The sequence below is a fragment of the Equus przewalskii genome, chromosome 10 (genome assembly GCF_037783145.1).
Source record: "Equus przewalskii isolate Varuska chromosome 10, EquPr2, whole genome shotgun sequence".
In the NCBI taxonomy this organism is placed as follows: Eukaryota; Metazoa; Chordata; class Mammalia; order Perissodactyla; family Equidae; genus Equus; species Equus przewalskii.
The window spans coordinates 37,512,963-37,531,558 of NC_091840.1; the positions used below are offsets into that span (position 1 = coordinate 37,512,963).

The following is an 18,596-nucleotide window of genomic DNA, read 5'->3' on the forward strand; positions in this document are numbered from 1 at the left end:
TTGTTGTGATCATTACAAAGTAGCGAGAAATATCCTGGTATCTACCTCTCAGAGTATGTCTATATGATGGCATTACTTATGCATGAGTTGTTCCAGTGGTATCATGTTATTAAAGGCAACAGTAAGTCCATTTCCAATTCTGTAGTTAATACACACATACAAAAATATTTTCTTTAAACTAGGCCAATCTGAGGGCTTCCACGTGAGTTTCTAAGTAAGCAGATGAACTGTTTCATGATGTAGCCACTTAAGGCACTTATCATTCAGCTCAATACCAGCAGTGACCCCTGATGGTTTTGACTACATGGTTTTAAATGGTTTTTCTTAGTTACATTTTATTTAATTTTCACTCATAATGAACTGCTGGTTGAAGACAAAAAAGCATAAAGTATACTGAGATATACACAGCAAGTTAATACAGTATAAAAATGGTAAGTTTTACCTCAAGATAATCTTTATCACATTCATAGGTTGTATTATTAATAGAAATGAATACATATATGCTCTATATAGCATATCAAAATGTTTGTGGTATTTAAAAGGCAAGGGTTAAAAAAGGAAACAGTGACAATATCCAATGTAGATGATTTCGTATTGCTTTGCTTTGTTTTGGGAGGGTGAATGTGCTCCTGAGGGAGTGTTTATAAATAGCAGCCTGAAACCTCCTCACTTAGATTCTCTTTTGGAAACAAAGCTTAAAAAAAACACAAGCAAGTTGATTTTTTAAAAGAGCAGAATACAAGTATCTCAAAATATCAGGTCATGAAAGCAATCCCAACCCAGCTCTTATTGATATATAAATTAAAAGTTAAATTTTAATATATATATTCAGTCCCCAAAGCATATCATTTAAAATTTGTAGACTAACTATGCTTTTTATTTCACAATTAAAATAAACACTGCACATCACCTAACTGGGAAAATTCCATTATTGTTAAGGTAGAAAATAAACTTAATAATGTAGTTTAATAATATACTGATAAATACTTTTTACTTCAAATTATTTCTCTCATATATCATGCACATACTTAACCAAACAGCAAAAAAAACCCAATTCTTGTGGGGATTCACAAAGTTATATACTTCCACGAAAAAAACTTATGAGTCCCCCCCAACAAATTCAAAATACTAATATGGCAAACTGCTGGAGACAGAATCACTGGATCAAAGAGTAGACACACTGTAAATGTTAACAGAGACTGACTTAAAAAAACTGTCCTAGGAGGAATGAGCACAAATTTTCCAAGTCTGACAGTCAAGAGTGGGCAAGGATCTCTACTGCTGGAACCCTGCTATTCTGAGGGGGGATTCGCCGGGCCTACTATTAGCGCCTTCAGCGCCTCACTATTCACATGGAGGAAACAGCAAATCAGGCTCAGTCGAGACTCGTGACAAGAAAACCACCTTTTTATGTTTTAGAGTGACATTACATGTTTGGTGACTTAGAAAATTTGGTTTTGGATCTACTGTACTGCTAGCCTCATAGGACCTCATCAGGATCTCAAGAAAATGGTATATTTCTAAAAATCTGAGAGCTTGCAAAACAATTCTTGCCAGGCAAGCTCTAAAACAGTAATTCTTAAACTATAATGTGCATCAACATTTCAACACACAAGGAGAGCCACTAAAAGTGCAGATTCCAGGGCCAAATCACAGAGATACTGATTCATTATGTCAGAAGTAGGGCCCAAGGATTATTTTTTTTCTAAGTAATTTTATTGGGATTATAATAGTTTATAACATCGTGTAATTTCAAGTGTACGTTATTGTTTATCAATTTCCTGAATACACTTCATCGTGGTGCTCACCCCCTCTTTTTTTTCCCTAAGTAATTTTACTGGGATTATAATGGTTTATAAGATTGTGTAATGAGGAATTAGTATGTTTAACAAGAAGCACACGTGCTTTTGATGATGGTGGTCGCTAGTTCATAGAAAAACTAAGATGAAAACTTATCTTCCACGTACTAAAAATGATAATTACTAAACTCTGGACACTTCTGTGTATATTCTTTGCTAATTCCTCTATAACTATGAAAGCAAAAAAGACAAACCTTTAAAATGAAGCCATGGATTCAAGGGTTGATTTTCTTTCCGCCAAGAGTATTTCTAATTATACTACCATTTTATTTAAAATTAGAAGCACAAAGATTTCACTACACTCACAGAATTCTCAGCACAGGTAAAGAATAGTATTAACTGACTCTATTGCAGAGATAGAGGAACAGCAGTATTGAAGAGAAATTTGCTCGGTTGTGTTCTGAACCAGTGGATGTGGCAGACGCAGGATCCTACCACTCAATTCAAATTAACACAGTTCAGCAGATCACACTGCCCTCAACTTAAATTGGTACTTACAGCCAAAAATATTAGGTTCTTATTTCACAAAGTTGAGAAAAAATTCCCAGAGAAAACTCCCAGTGGAAAAGATTTATATGAAAGTGTTTGTTCTTTTACGTTAACTCCTCAGATCTCATTAGTTGGACAGAAAAGGCAAGCCTAGAGAAACTGCTTAATAATTATTTATAGCCAGGTATGAATTAATCATCCACGATGATCTTAAAACTACTAAATTCACTTATACATACTGGCTTATGCACAGTAGTGCTTCAGGCAGGGAAAGCAGGGAATGGGTGTCCTCAAAGCCATGCTTCACCGTCAGACTAGAGAGCAGCATAGCATCGTGGATAAGGGCAAAGATCCTGGAAGCCAGGCTGCCTGGGTTTGAGTCCTAGCTCTGCCCCATACTAAGTGGGCCTCTCCATATTTCAGTTGCCTCATCTATAAAATAGGAATAGTAAGAGTAGCAATCCTTATGGAGATTGAGTTAATATGTAAAGAGCTTGCTAGAAGGCCTGGTACGTAGTAAGTACTATAAAAATGATTGTTGTTATTAAGATTCTATACTAGTCCTTGTACAGAAAGTCTTGAATCAGGAATGTCTGATGGTTTATTTATATCCTGCCCTGTTCTAGAAAAGGATTTAGCAAAGCTTACAAAAATGCATCTAAGGCTAGAGAACATAAATGAGAACTAGAGGCAGAAAAATGCATGCCACAATGATCTACGCATTTTCTACAGGAGATTCTTAAATTCAATTCTAAAACTTTCAAACAACTGATATGAGAAAGAAGTCTAGTCAGGTAAGCCACTCAGAGGGGCAGTTAATTACACACCATTGTACAGGAGAATCCAAAATTGGTTGGGAACTTTTTTGATGGGGGTCTCATAAAGAAAAAAAACATATAATGACATAAGCAATGACTTTGACAACAGACCCAAATAGGATAGTTTCTCATGACAACCCTTACCACAGGAACATGTTATCAGTGTAATTCAGGAAAAGCAATTCTATTAAGGGTCAAATAAAACTCAGTCTAGATACACAGCTCTCTACTAATCTGGCTTGATTCAGTGATGAATTTGAACTATCTGTAAGAACAGAGAGTCCTTGCATCCTTTTAAGCAATCCTCCCTAAACACTTTCTCTCAGGCAAATTTAGATAAATACTGGGAGGTAAGAAGATTGAGTTTGAACTCAGAATAATCCAAAGTACAGCTCTCCTATGCTGCCTGTTAAATACAGATACATAGGCTTTAACAGACAATGGAGACAGAGACAGAGCTGAGAACTTGTGATGAGAATGGAACCCACCAAAGACTCCTGCTTGATTATAAGACTATCCCTGTCCATTTAGAGGTAAGCAGAGAGGGAGCAAGGCCAAAATTCTCTTTAGAAAATTGTTTTGACTCCTTCTTAACAGAGATACAAATGGGTGATCAAGAGTCTAGACTAGGAAGTCTAGAATGCTCAATTGTATAATACTCAATAATATAACAGATAATATTAAATAACCACTACCTTGATGGTTATGGAAATTGCTTTGCTTCAGGCAAAAAAAGATGCTTAAAAGGGAAGTTTTAGTTTTTCTTTGGGAGGAAGATTGGCTCTGAGCTAATATCTGTGCCAATCTTCCTGCATTTTATGTGGGATGCTGCCACAGCATAGCTTGACAAGGGTGCTAGGTCTGCACCCGGGATCTGAAACCTGATAATCCTGGGCCACCAAAGTGGAGTGCACAAACTTAACCACTACACCACCAGGCTGGCTCCAAAAAGGAAGTTTTTAAAAACACTTCAAACAGCTCTTACAAACAAATTTAAAAAGACGTAAAATTAATAATAGGAAAGATGACACTCAGAACTTGGCCAAGTACTGTGAAAGGGTTTCAAATTTTGATAAAGAGATGAAAGAGAAAAATGGTAAACTGAGTATCTGAATCAGATTCCATATGTAGACACACATCTTAACTCTTGACAGCCTGCTAAAGCCAGCCTATTCCCCAATTCAATTGAGAACATTACTAAACCATGATGAATTTATGATCACTATACTAGTTACACTGGAAAAAGTAATTATTTTGATCTTTGTGGATCTAAAACAGTGATCTGATCTCTAAGGTCAGTTCCCACATTCCTGAAATCAGAACCCATCCCAATAAGGACCAAAACCATCAAATAATTAAGGAAGCTGTATAAACACTTTATAGTTTTTTAAAGAGAAAGACAACTACTCTAGAAGGTAAAACAATACATGAGATCTCTGTTGAGGCACTCACCATCTCTACATGGTACTTTTAGTTGAAGGCTGAAATTAAATCACTCAGAAGGAGGGACCATGAGATTCAATGTCATTTTCACATATGTATGTCCTTCATTAACACTAAAGAATCTAAGTTCAATTTTCATTAATTGTCATAAAAACTGGAGTCAGTCGATTCATTTAAAAGCCATACAACCATGGCTGGCCCATGGCTGAGTGGTTAAGTTTGCACGCTCTGCTTTGGCGGCCCAGGGTTTTGCCGGTTCAGATCCTGGGTGCAGACATGGCACGGCTCATCAGGCCATGCTGAGGCGGTGTCCCACATACCACAACCAGAGGCACTCACAACTAGAATATACAACTATGTACTGGGAGCTCTGGGGAAAAGAAAAAAAAAAGAGAGAGAAGGTTGGCACCTGACCTAACATGTTGCCAATCTTTAAAAACAAAAAAGGCCAACCAACTATAATTCAGTGGAATGTGTATGCAGCATTGTTTATATATTTTAACAAGATCTATAGACTGCACCCCTTCCAATTAAAACCTCCCCAAATGAGGGGCTGGCCCGGTGGCGCAGCGGTTAAGTGCACACGTTCCGCTTCTCAGCGGGCTGGGGTTCGCCAGTTCTGATCCCGGGTACAGACATGGCACCACTTGGCAAAAGCCATGCTGTGGTACGCGTCCCACGTATAAAGTAGAGGAAGATGGGCATGGATGTTAGCTCAGGGCCAGTCTTCTTTAGCAAAAAGAGGAAAATTGACAGTAGTTAGCTCAGGGCTAATCTTCCTCAAAAAAAAAAAAACCCAAACAAACAAAAAACTTCCCCAAATGAACCTTCTTGGGAAGAGTTTTGTAATTTCCTACAATTTAAACCAAGACAAATCAACCACATGTTTTTTCCAGGGTTCTTACCTGTGTTGCCAAACTCAAGACCTGCTGTACCAGCTCCTGTGTTTCTGATGGTTTCTTGAGAAACAGCTTCACTATGGCAGTAAGCAGAGTGAGCTGCACCTAACCAGACAGAATTTAATAAAGTGAAAGGCATGTGCATTATTCCATTCTATCATTTCCAAAGTGGTGTTTCCCCAACTATGAATTACTATGGGGTCTTTCTGATTTTGATTAAGAGACAAAGGTCAAAACTCAGTCAATATCAGTAATAGCAATCAAAGGTAATCACCAACTGAAAATTCACTAGCCTCCTACCCCCAAATTGCATTTTTCGCATAAAAAAATTGCTTATTTGTTTCTGGCTCAGATAATCACCTGTATTTCTTAAAGTACATGCTAATATACTGATGGCAATAAAACTGGTTCCTGACCAAGTTCTTCATTATTTACTTCCACTAGAAACTACAAGTTCGAGAGAATTAGGAAATTACCTGTCACACTGGGGCAAGAGCCAAGACAGGAGAATTATGTCAGATCACAGCCAATTATGAGTGGGCTGCTGAACCATGAACCTACTGGCTTGTATGTGTTCCTTGTAAAGGCCTATTAAAATTACTATGGTGGATTATATATATGAACTTCAATTTGCAGTGCATACAAATGCCAGGGAAAAAGGGTTTAATAAATTATCTCAGGTCTCTCAATTTTGGTAGAGGAGAGAGAAATGGGAAAGCGTCTAATAAAGCAGAGAATCTTTTCAAACTATACATGCTGGCCCTCTCCCCAGCCCCAGGTAAACATTCTGCTGCAATGAACCACAACTATTACTAATAGGAATAGGTAATCATCTTCAGGGGACAGCAAATTAAAAAGTGGTAACTACTGCTCTAAGCCAGGAGTTGTTAAAGTATGGTTCTGGAGCAGCAGCATCACCTTGAACCTTGTAAGAAATGAATATGCTCAGGCCGATCTCAGACCTATTGAGCCAGAAACTCCAGGGGTGGGGCCCAGCAGCCTGTGCTTTAACAAGCTCTCCAGGTGTTTCTAAGGCCCATTACGGTTTGAGAACCAGTGGTCTAAGTTACACAGGTTTGTTCCGCCAGAAATCAGCACAACTGAAAAAGCTCACCCCTCTTGGGAGAAAAATGAACATACTGTGTGTGTGTGTGTATACATACATACATAGACACACACACGTAAGTGCCTATCCTTTACTTTCTCTGAAATCTTCCCCAAAAGATCTATAACGTAGGATAAAGGTGAGAGCTTACCTGGGTGCTTTCATCATGAAAACCCTCCAGGAAGCTCTCTAGTAACTCATCTGCATTGTCAATTCTTTCAGCATATTCTCCCACAATCCAAATCATAGCTGCTCGTGCATCTGGCTCATCCAGTGAGTCTAAATTCTCACAAAGAGTGGCAATGATACTTTCATACCTGATGTAACAAAACGGACTATGGTTACTGAGGACAAAACTGAGAACTGTGTTTAACAACAAAAGCTAAGGAAAAACCACAAACGAGGTATCCTAAAGCAAACCACCAAACTATAAAGGCTTTTAGTCAAGAGAATGTATAGGCTTTAAGCCAGGAGATTATAAATGTTTTAAATTTCCCCTCAATTATGTTTCAATAACTAGTCCTGAAACCTTTATAGAAGCTCATCGGGGGCTGACCCAGTGGCATACTGGTTAAGTTCACCTGCTCTGCTTCGGCAGAGTTTGGATCCCTGGTGCAGACCCACACACTGCTCATCAAGCCATGCTGGGGTGGCAACCCACATACAAAATAGAGGAAGACTGGCACAGAAGTTAGCTCAGGGACAACCTTCCTCAAGCAAAAAGAGAAAGAGTGGCAACAGATGTTAGCTCAGGGCCAATCTTCCTCACCAAAAAAAAAGGCTCATCAGATATTCTTTTCACAAGGAAAAATTAACCTGTGGTGTAAGATAATACCACTACCTTATATTTCTAAGAATCTTCCTTATAACTAGATCAGAGAATTCTCCTATCTATAATTCCATTTTGTCTTCATGGCAGAGGAAGAGAAATATCACTTTACTTTTAGGAAAATGGAGTTAGACAACAACAGCATCCAGACTAGAAACAGTAATTTTGTCTCTTAAACCAAAGAACCTGGTTAACTTCAATATATTCCAGTGACAGTGCATATTCAGATAGAGCTTCAATTCTTCTAAAAGTAATAAAACAGGGTGAAAAAAACCAGGTTTTAATCCCTGTGTTAACCACTTTATATGTTTCTGATTTTTCATAAAGTGTCCTATTATGCCCAGTTACATTACAAAGAATAATTCTTACCTAGCCAATTTCAAAGGCCCTTCTTAAACATTTCCTAAATGATCTGAAGAAGAGGGGTAGAAGAATTTGGACATACTTGTTGGGGTATTTGCGGAAGATGTCCCTGATGACAACAATCGCCTCTTGGACCACATAATTTACTTTGGTCTGGATGAGATCAAGCAATGTGCTTACACAGCGCTCTGCAGATTGCTGCGAAGAGGAACATAATAAATGAGAAGTCAGATGATCTATCCAATACAACAACATAAAAAAAATTTGAAACATACAGGTGCATCAACTAAACTACATTAAAAGATCAGGCACTTAATTTGACCAACCTATACTAGAGGCTGGAGTATCGGGTGGAGATATACAGAAGTTCTAGATATACCCCAAACTTTATTCACTACAAAATACACTCACAGATGAGTCAGTTCAAATGAAAAGAATCTTTGATAGCCAGGAGAATAGAAATGAGAAGAAAGAATAAGTCAAGGTAGGAGGAAAGAAAAAAGAATAAGCTAAGGAGGTCCTTATCTGGAGTTCATGGATGAGTGGAGACAGCAGAAGGCGTCTTTAAACCTCTTGAGATGAAACTGCCAAATTTCGTATGTGTTTACGAGCATGTTTTCCAGGGAGAGGGTCTACAGCTTTCATTATATTTTCAAGGTTATCTGTGACTCAAAAAACTTTAAGGAAAATCTGCCATCTTTGGGGCTATATAACTGAAAGTCTGTGGCCTTAGATAAACTGTAATTTTTCACAGCCTGTAGTTCTCATCCATAAAATAGAATTTAATCTATTAGTCTTTTATTAATGAAGGGAATATGGGAGAATAAAAGTGACAAAACTAATGTACTGAAGCTATTGGTCAGAGTTTTGAAAAGGAGAAGGGTTCCAGAAGAGAAAAACCCTAAAAATCAAGGACTGACATCATATATTACAACGTACTATGATAGGTCACTTCATTATATGCCTCCCGATAAGATGCAATAGAAAATACACAGCATCACCTAAGAGATATTCTTGCCAAAAACACTGAACATGAACATTACCAATCCTCTAGATTTAATTATCTGAAGGGGGTGGAGCAATGAGATAAACAACATCACTAAAATACAACCAGTCAAATCCAGGCTCTGGGAAATTCTACAAGCCTAATGACCTAGTCCCTTCAATGAATGGCACCAAAATAAGTAAGTAAAGACTTAAGAGACATATTAACAAAATGCAGCGTGTGGATCTCGTTTAGATTTCGGTTTGAACAAGTTAACTATAAAAAGACATTTAGACACAATTAGGGAAAACTGAACATGGACTGGGTACTCAATGAGATTAACAATTATTGCTGGGGCCGGCCCCGTGACTGAGTGGTTAAATTCGTGCGCTCCGCTTCAGTGGCCCAGTGTTTTGCCAGTTCAGATCCTGGGCGCAGACACGGCACCGCTCAACAGGCCAGGCTGAGGTGGCATCCCACATGCCACAACTAGAAGGACTCACACCTGAAAAAACATACAAGCGGCCAGCCCCATGGCTGAGCGGTTAAGTTCGCGCACTCAGCTTCAGCAGCCCAGGGTTTTGCCAGTTCAAATCCTGGGCACAGACATGGCACCACTCATCATGATGCTGAGGCGGCATCCCACATGCCACAACTAGAAGGACCCACAACTAAAAATATACAACTATGTACCGGGGGGCTTTGGGAGAAAAAGGAAAAATTTTAAAAAAAATCTAAAAAAGAAAAAATATATACAACTATATACTGGGGGGGTTTGGGGAGAAAAAGCAGAAAAAAAAAAGATTGGCAACAGTTGTTAGCTCAGGTGCCAATCTTTAAAAAAAAAATCCAAAAAAAAAAAAAGAATTATTGTTACTTGTTCGGTATGGTAATGGTATTGTGACAATATTTTTTTTAAAGGACCTTATCTATTAGGTATACACATTGGAATATCCTAGTAAAATCATATCTGAGATTTGCACTAAAATACAAGAGCACCCCACTCCCGTGAAAGAGAAGGAGAAGATAAAACAGGAACAGCAACGTGTTGATATATTTGTTCAAGATGGATGATGGGTACATGAGAGCTCACTAATCCATTTTACTTCAGCAACTGCCTGAAAATTTCTGTAAAATCTTTTAAAGGTGCTATAATAATTTAAACTGCTCCAAGCAATTTGATGAAAACAAAGTTGCACCTAGATGTTATTTATATGTCATATATATAACGATTCTGTTGCACCACAAAATAGTTCTGCCATCTTTTTGTATTTTTTCCACTTTTGGATTCTATTTTATTCACTTTTAGCTAATAATTCCTATGTTGTCACTGCAACAGCAAAATAGTTGAAAAAGCTTGAATATATAAGTTGTGATAAATTATAAACTGTGTAGGATATAAGCTGCTGTAAGGAGTAAATTATCATAAATTAGATAATACAAATAAAGTGCTTAGCACAGGGCTTTATATAAAGCTAAAATTTACTGAGCCCTTAGTATCATCATTATAATAAAGACAAACAAAAGGTCATTTGAAAAACCTCTAAGTCTGGGATAGTACTTTTCAAACAAAAGCAACCATATTGCTTTTGATAAAAAACAAAAAAACACTACCACTAAAATAATATGACAGAAGAGTAAATATCCACTCATTATACATACAAAAAAATACAGAAACACAGAAACACATACACACATAAAATTCATAATATGATAAAGATAACATTTTGTAACAGTAAGGACAAGATGACTTATTATGGTGTTTGATCCCCACACTCATATCCTCCACCAAAATTATTTCCAATTATTTTAATTATTGATGAAAAACATCTTTAAAAACAAAACCCTTCTCATAAAAGTATAAAATAAAGGTGAATTTTATATAATTTTGAGGTGAAACACAATTTTTAGGCATGTCACTAAAGATACCATTGAGAAAGAACTGAAAGAACGCACTACTAAAGGATATGTAAACTTCTGTGCATCAAGAAGTCAAATGAAATCTAAAGGAAAACAAATTGGGAAGATAACTGCCAACGAAGCAAAGGGTTAATATCTTTAATTATAAACGACTAAAAAAAAATCAATGTGAAAAAGACAGCCCACTGGAAAAAGGTGTGCAGGACATGAACAAGCAATTCCAAACGACTAGCAAGCACAATGAAAAACCTTCACCTCAACCAGAGATCAAGGATTTGGCTACAAGGATCCTCCTTATACTATTATTTGGAAAAGGGGCAGTAACAACTTTTAAGGTCCTACAATAATGGAAAGGCTAAATGTATTATGAAGCAATCACACATTATGTCTACACACCACTAAAAATGATGCAAAATGTTATCAGGAACACGGAAAAATGTCCATGTGTCATATAATAAGTGAAAAAAGTAGACTACAGAACAAAAGTAAATAGTATATGTAGGATGATCTCACTTTTGTAAAATCATGACCACATCATCTCTGTGAGGGTAGAACGGGGGTAGGAGAAAGCGGAGTGTTCTATTTTTGTTTAACTTGTCTTATTTTATGATTTTATGTAGTAAACACATATGACTTTCCTAACAGGAAAAATATATTTTTGCTTGTTTTTAAATTAAGGGATGAGATACAAATCAGTATCTTATCCTGATCTATAGAAACCAGAAATAGTACAGACCAAAGAACAAACTAGGAATTGAGGAACTCCTGGCCTTACCTTAGTGCCCTAATCTCTCTCAAACAAACAAAATCACTTGATTTTATTAAAATACAATTTTTAAGATTTTATTTTATTTGTAAAACTAAGAAGGGCCAGGGGTTTGTTTGTCTCCTCCTTAAAGAAAAAGGTATACAATGTTAATATCTACAACTTTAATTTGTCAATTATACCTCAATAAACCTGGGGGAAAAAAGGAAAACACATTAAAAATTAAAAAATAGGCAAAAGTTACTGAAAAAGTAGTATTATGGAATTGCTTTTTCAGTGCTATTTAGATTTAACAGCTTATTGCTTAATCTTTAACCTAACCAACTTAACATAACAAAATGTTATATCTTTTTCACCTCAGGATACTTATAGCAACATAGAAACAACTATATTTACAGCCATGCTAAAAATACAACTCCAACTCTTAAAGATGCCTAAACTTTCCAATAGGCCCTGTTCTCTTACCTAAGCAGTAAACTAAAATTCATTTTTTCTCATTTGTCATATCTTTGAAACCATCTACACATTAAAAACAGGTAAGATGCCCTGAAAGAAGGCAGCAGCTCAGTTTAGAAGCTACACAGAAGTCTAATACAAGTCCCTCACTGGTTCTTCCTCTCGTCCCTCAGACGGGTTAGTTAAAAACAGACAATCACTGCCTCTCCTACCCCAATAACCACGTTTGGGATAAGAAACTCTTTCCAACTGTTAACTTTCATGATTGAAAGAGTTGTAGGAAAAGTTGCCAGGCAAGTCCAGGCAACCTCAGATAAAAGGACATTAGCTAAAAGGCAGGATTCTTGAAGGCTGATCTTGTATTTCCAGAGAACGTTCATTCCTAACATACTCTCACATTCCCAAAGGGCACTTCTGATGAAAGCCGTCAGAAGCTTCTCTCTTCCACAGATTATGATAGACAACTTTTCCATTAGACACAATACATGGCACTAACAGCCTCTAGGAATCTAGATGCCTTGAGAACTTTCTAGCAATTCCAGGGATAGAAAATCTCAACTTTGGAATGGGATCTAATTTTGTATGATTCTTTTGAGCTTTGTCAGAGCGGTCAATAAGACAATGATAGTCTGGCAGTGAAAAGCACAAAATGACTCATGCTACCAAAATCTCTCTGAAAACTGTATACATTAGTAGTAAGTAGGTGGCTCTATCTCAATAAGAAAAATAAAAAAGGTAAGTATGTGAAATACAATTTATAAAAAAAGAGGTAACGTATCAAGATCCAATAAACGGACTTTCTCATTTCTCAAATGGAGCAACAGAAGTGTATTAAATATCGGAAGCAACTGAGCTAGCAGAACCAGGAATAAAAATCAGGATTAATTAACTTCTTGCTGTAACAACTAGTCTACTAAATGATTTATCAGTGTTAACTACATGACGCAGCACTGACTTGAATAAAAAAACAAGGAAAGCCAGTTAGGAACTTGGCTTTCATACATGCTTCTCTGACACAGCATCCGTTTCCTTCTGTTGCCATAAAGTATTGGTCATACTCTACAAACTATTTTAGTATCCTTGAGAAGTCATATGGTCCAACCTTCTGACTCTAAGCAGAATTGCATATAGTCAAGTAGCAAGAACAAATATGGAGCTCTGAATTCACATCATCATAGTGAAGAGAGGCCATTATTAATTTCAACCAGTTTCTGAATGAGGAAAAACAAATGGAGGACTGGTGACTGATGAAGCAGGGCAACTTAAGTTGTAGCCCATCAGACCTACTGGAAGGCTGCGAGCAAGCTAGAAACCAATCTGGCCTCAAGGAACACACAGAAGCTCTTTAAGAGGACTTCCATGTAAAGATCAGCTCCCCGCCCTAAAGCAGAAACCTTCTGGTCACAGCCCTGCCTAAGTGTACATAAGTCCTGATCAACTCTTCCGTTATGTCATTCTTAAAAAGCGAGCAGCAATTTACTATATGCATGTATATACCACAATTAAAAAATTATACATAGGCATGCAACCATCACCATACAATACTCCAGATAATTAAATTCAAACTATAGAAACAAAACAAAAAATGGTAATTCATATCCCAGAGATTCAAGGAGCTCTTGCAATCATGAAAAAAAGGAATGCTATAAAAAATAGGTACCAAAAACAAGAGCGATAAAGAAAGGCTGTATGGAATGATGGAGGCACAGAGGCCAAGAAAGCAATCAGCCAGATTGCAACAAGCGAGAGGACAGAGGACTGAAAGAGAGAAGGGTCTAGGAGAAAAAAGGGTTTACGATTTGATATTAAGCTTGAAAAGCTGGAAGAAGATAAGGGTGCAATGAAGACACACGATGCAAGAAAAAAAAGAAAGGCCATTACAGAAACTCCAGAGAAAACAAGTCTCTATAAGAAAGAAAATACAGTCACTCATATTTTCTGTACAGTTGTATTGGCTCTACCTATCTACAGTCATAACGGGCACAGTAAGTTTTGCAAGTCTATAGTTGATAGAAAAAGAAATAAAGGTGTATTATCTCAATTTACAAAGATAATCAATATAGGCACAAAAAACCTCATGATATAACTATACTGGAGAATAGGAAGGCAGAAGTAGGAATGGTGGGGTATATGAAGTAAGCTGCTTATCTCATAGCAGAAAGTAACAGACAATGTCTGTAATTGGTATATCAATAAATAACAGCATAAACATATTATTTAGAGATATGGAAGTAATCAAAATAACTAAAACTAGAAACAGTTAAAAATGATTCCCTTTGAGAAGAGAGGGACCACAGACAGTTGCTTTTCATTAAAAATTCTTTAATATTTTAACTATGTGCTTTATTATTTCCATAAACTTTAAAAATGTATTTAAAAGAAAGGAGTGAAGAGAACACTCAGAATCCCATAAGGTGATCACAACTACCATCAGACACTTGCCTCCACCTTGATGGCACACCGTCCAATGGCCCGCACAGCTTTGCGAACAAAGTCAACATCCACCTCTGTGGCATACTCCTTCAGTTCTGCCAGAACCTGTTAAAAATCCAGGAAGCAGACAATCATTAAGGGGTCTCAAACAGCAATTTTATGGCTGAGCTTTTTCTCAAGGCCAGTCTTTAAGATCTAAGTCTTTATAGAGGCCAGCCTGGTGGCTCAGCGGTTAAGTTGACATGTTCCGCTTCAGGGGCCCAGGCTTTGCAAGTTCGGATTTCGGGTGTGGACCTATGCACTGCTTGGCAAGCCATGCTGTGGCAGGCATCCCACATATAAAGTAGAGGAAGATGGGCAAAGATGTTAGCTCTGGGCCAATCTTCCTCGGCAAAAAGAGGAGGATTGGTGGCTGATGTTAGCTCAGGGCTAATCTTCCTTAAAAAAAAAAAAAAATCTATGTCATTATAAACTTGAGTCTGCTATGAGTCTGACCTGAGCAATGTTGGCTTGGGATGCCAAACGAATCATGATGTCCAACTTCTCTAGTTTAACATAGATGGGATCATTGTATTTCACAAAGAAGACTTTGATTTCCTGCTTCAAGATTTCAGGCCTGCGGTACACAAAAACACAAGATGAGGAAGGTGAGGCACATATTGATATATCCTTCTGAGCCGGTATTAAATATCTAATCTCACAAACTTCCTCGACATCCCTCTAACCAGTTCCATTTGGCAGACTATTTTTATCCTTTTTAAGGGTCAGGGTACATATTGCCAAGAAGAACTTCTAGAACAACAATCTGGCTCTAAACTAAGGCCTGAACCATATTAAGCAGGCATTAGCTAGAATACTATTAAGAGGCCCTTCAGAAAATAAACTAAATTGTACAGCAACATCAGGCATTTATCACAAGAACACTCCGAAATCAACTGTTAGCCTCCTGACCCTGGACAAGCTGCTCTGCCATACATTTTCATTTCCATACTTTAAAAAAAGCTTAACACTGGCCTCTTCAATATTGATATTATTAAGCTTACTTCAAAATTACAAACACTTTAATCACCAACTCATTTTTTCCCAACCTTTTCTGAACAATTAGGTTGATGTTCCTCAGGGCAACGTACTGCACCTCTGGCTCCCCAGACAGCAAAGTGACAAGCGGAGGGGCCAACTTCTTCAGCAGCATATTGTAGTAGTCAGAGTCCTTGGGTAACAACTCTAGAAATTTCATTAGGACTTTTACCGCTGAAAGCACCACTGCTGAGTTGGCATGAGATAGCCGGGGAGTTACCCGTTCACAGATGCTGAGGGCAAAAAAGGAAAATTAACATCCTGAATTACAATTTCTTTGTTCAATCTACGCTATAAGGTAATGTGTCAGAATCCCATGGCCCAAGTATCAAGAAATTAGAAAATCAGTTAGAAAAGTCAAAGCTCCATGCGTAGGTAAAATTGGGATCCAAAACTGCAGAAGCCTCATTCCCAGCAAACTACAGGCAGAGCAGGGACATCAGAAGAATTTAGGGAACCAGCAATAAGGGATGTTCAAACCGGAAGGAAACTAGCCAATATCCAAAACACTTGAAGCTCACGCCATTTACCTTCCTGTTTTATAGTCCTCTCTGTCTCTCCCCATATTAGTTAGGGCTCCCTGCCTCACAGCCCATTTCTCCTCAACCTATAAGAAGTCAAATTAAGCATCCTGAGAGTTATTTCAGAGTGAGAGACATCAACCAACTGGGGCTGAAGGTTTCATTGTAAGATGCAGGAGGAGGTGGGTTGACAGGAAAAACTACCCAACCCCTTGCCTTCAGGATAATAAAGGAATCTCTGAAAGGGCTTTTGTTTGTTTTTTAACATCGCAACACCACTGCAATATTCTCCCATCCTCTTCCTCTTCTCCTAGCCCCTGCCACCTACACTTAAATGCTTTACGAACTCTTGAATATTTAATTATATGCTGAGGGTTCAGAAATTAACCTAATTTTGATAGCTCTTAGGCAACATGAGTGGCTGACTATATTCAGTTAAGGATACAAGATAAGTAAGCGGTGTTTCTCTCCCTTCCTCCTATCTCTAACTTGGCTAACTCCTTGACCTCCTACAGGTCTTTATACAAATGCCACCTTCTCAGCAAGGCCTTCCCTGATCATTTAATAAAATATTATTCTTCATCCCCAAATGCCCAGCATTTCTTAGATCTCTTCCCTACTTTATCTTTCTTGTTAGCACTTATCACCATCTGACATATTATATACTGTATTATATAAACATATTATCCACACTTTGCCCCATCTCTCAGAACGAGTGTTCCATGAGGGCTATGATTTTTGGCTGTCCAGTGCTATATCCTCAGGGGCTAGAACAATGCTGGGCATACAGCATGGGCTCAATAAGTATTTGCTGAGGGAATGAATGAATAAGCGTGAGATGTCAACAACCAAGAGAAAATAAAATTCTACATAAAGTTCTTTCCAGAAGATATCTGTACTTTCAACGATGGAAAGAAATTATCAGGGTGAGCTTGTTCCAGAGGGAACAATTTCCCAGATAAGTGAAGAGCACTTACATTATAGCAGCTTGAGCTTCGCCAGGCAAGGAGGGTTCTTATCTACCATAATTAAAACATGTCAACTTTAATGAAGAGCCAACATTTCTTCAGAAGTACTTTGCCTAGTACAGTGCCTATATATACAAAATGCTCAGTAAAAACTGGTGATAATTCCAACTCTGTTAACTAAAATGTATGTACGTATATATGAAATTTAGCAGCCAATTTCTGATAGTCAAATAAAATTTGCAATACTAACACGGTAAAGAGTGGGCAGAATAATCCAGGTGTGCCTTCCAAAAATCTTCAAATTCAGACTGACATGATTTCTGTATCTAATGGAAGACATCAAATACTTTGCTGGCTCCAACACTCTTTCTCTAATACTGAATTATAGGTATAATTCAGCTCAATAACTAGTATCAAGCCACTTACCATGTAGCTAATATAATGAAAGTTTGTCACTACAGTGATAGACATCAAAAAACTTTTGTTTGCCAAATGGCGAGGAACTGCGGTAAAGGAGATGTGAGGCCATGAAGAGGGAGACTTTAAGAGAGGATAACCGTATTCTTGAAACAAGAAATGACAAACACGTATCTCTTAGGAAGAGCTATTTTTGCATGGTTTACTCCACTATCTAAAATGTCTGTAAATTCAGTGAGAAAATACCATGGGGATAGCAACATCTATCCCATAAGCCACCGATCTTCCTCAACATAACAGACTTTCATTCCATTACAGACACTAGAACTTAATGATAAGGAGGCAAGACTCCCATATACCATAGAGGAAAAGAGACTGACCTCTGAGCTTCCCGGTCATCTTTAGGGTTGTAATTAGATAGGCAGTCCAAGATGAAAATCTGGCCCCATTCGGTACACTCATTTAGGGCTGTCAGCAATTTATTAATGTTCTGTGGGTTCAGATCGAGTAAGTTGCTGTTTGGATGAGATTCGCTGATTTCAGATAACGCTGCTACAGCATTAGCCACCACCTGGGAAAGAAGCAGATATGACCCTGATTTACCGAGAAGAGTAGAAATATACATAAATACTTAACCTCTCTGGATCACTTCATAGATCTCAACTCTTAATCATTCCTGAACATTTTACCTAGTCAGATAAAAACAGATAAATTGCTTTCAAAATACATATTAAACTACTAATGATGACATACGTAGCTTCCTAGTGGTCAGGTAGCCCAGAATTAAAACAATTCATCTACTAGCAGAGAGTCACAAATGATTTACTATTAAAACATTAACAATTTTAATAGTACTCAAAACTATCAGTAGAATCAAGACATATAAACAGCTATAAAAGCAACGAACTTTAAATATGAAACATGTACTTTAGGCAATGAAGAGAAAAATCTAGGCCAAATAATTCTATAGGGTTATGGGTGTGCATGTATGGGGGGGTGGGGAGGTGTTACCATAAATCACATCAGAAGTCTTAGAGTAAGAAAACATGAGCCTGGACCCCTAGTTCACTACTATAGGACGTAGGGAGAGCATATAACCTCTGTGAAATTCAGTTTTCTTATCTGAAAACTGTGGATAATTAAACCCACCTCAAAGATTAGTTTTGGTGTGAGGATCAAATCAGACGACATACGTATAAGTGCTTTCTACAAAGCCTTATGCAAATTTAAGGTGGTAATATTACCATA

At 37.6% G+C, this 18,596-nt stretch overlaps 1 protein-coding gene across 20 annotated transcripts in view; it reads right to left on the bottom strand.

The window, feature by feature from the left end:
* AP2B1 (adaptor related protein complex 2 subunit beta 1) overlaps positions 1 to 18,596 on the bottom strand; it is a 118,779-nt gene that overhangs the window by 63,165 nt on the left and 37,018 nt on the right. For all 20 annotated transcript variants that reach the window (XM_070562499.1, XM_070562490.1, XM_070562491.1 and 17 more), the window contains 7 exons: positions 17,729 to 17,919; positions 15,454 to 15,675; positions 14,861 to 14,981; positions 14,375 to 14,470; positions 7,888 to 8,003; positions 6,765 to 6,930; positions 5,515 to 5,613 (listed from right to left, as the gene is read on the bottom strand). In XM_070562499.1, the coding sequence (XP_070418600.1) occupies positions 5,515 to 5,613; positions 6,765 to 6,930; positions 7,888 to 8,003; positions 14,375 to 14,470; positions 14,861 to 14,981; positions 15,454 to 15,675; positions 17,729 to 17,919 (1,011 nt within the window). The remainder of the gene's footprint in view (positions 1 to 5,514; positions 5,614 to 6,764; positions 6,931 to 7,887; positions 8,004 to 14,374; positions 14,471 to 14,860; positions 14,982 to 15,453; positions 15,676 to 17,728; positions 17,920 to 18,596) is intronic.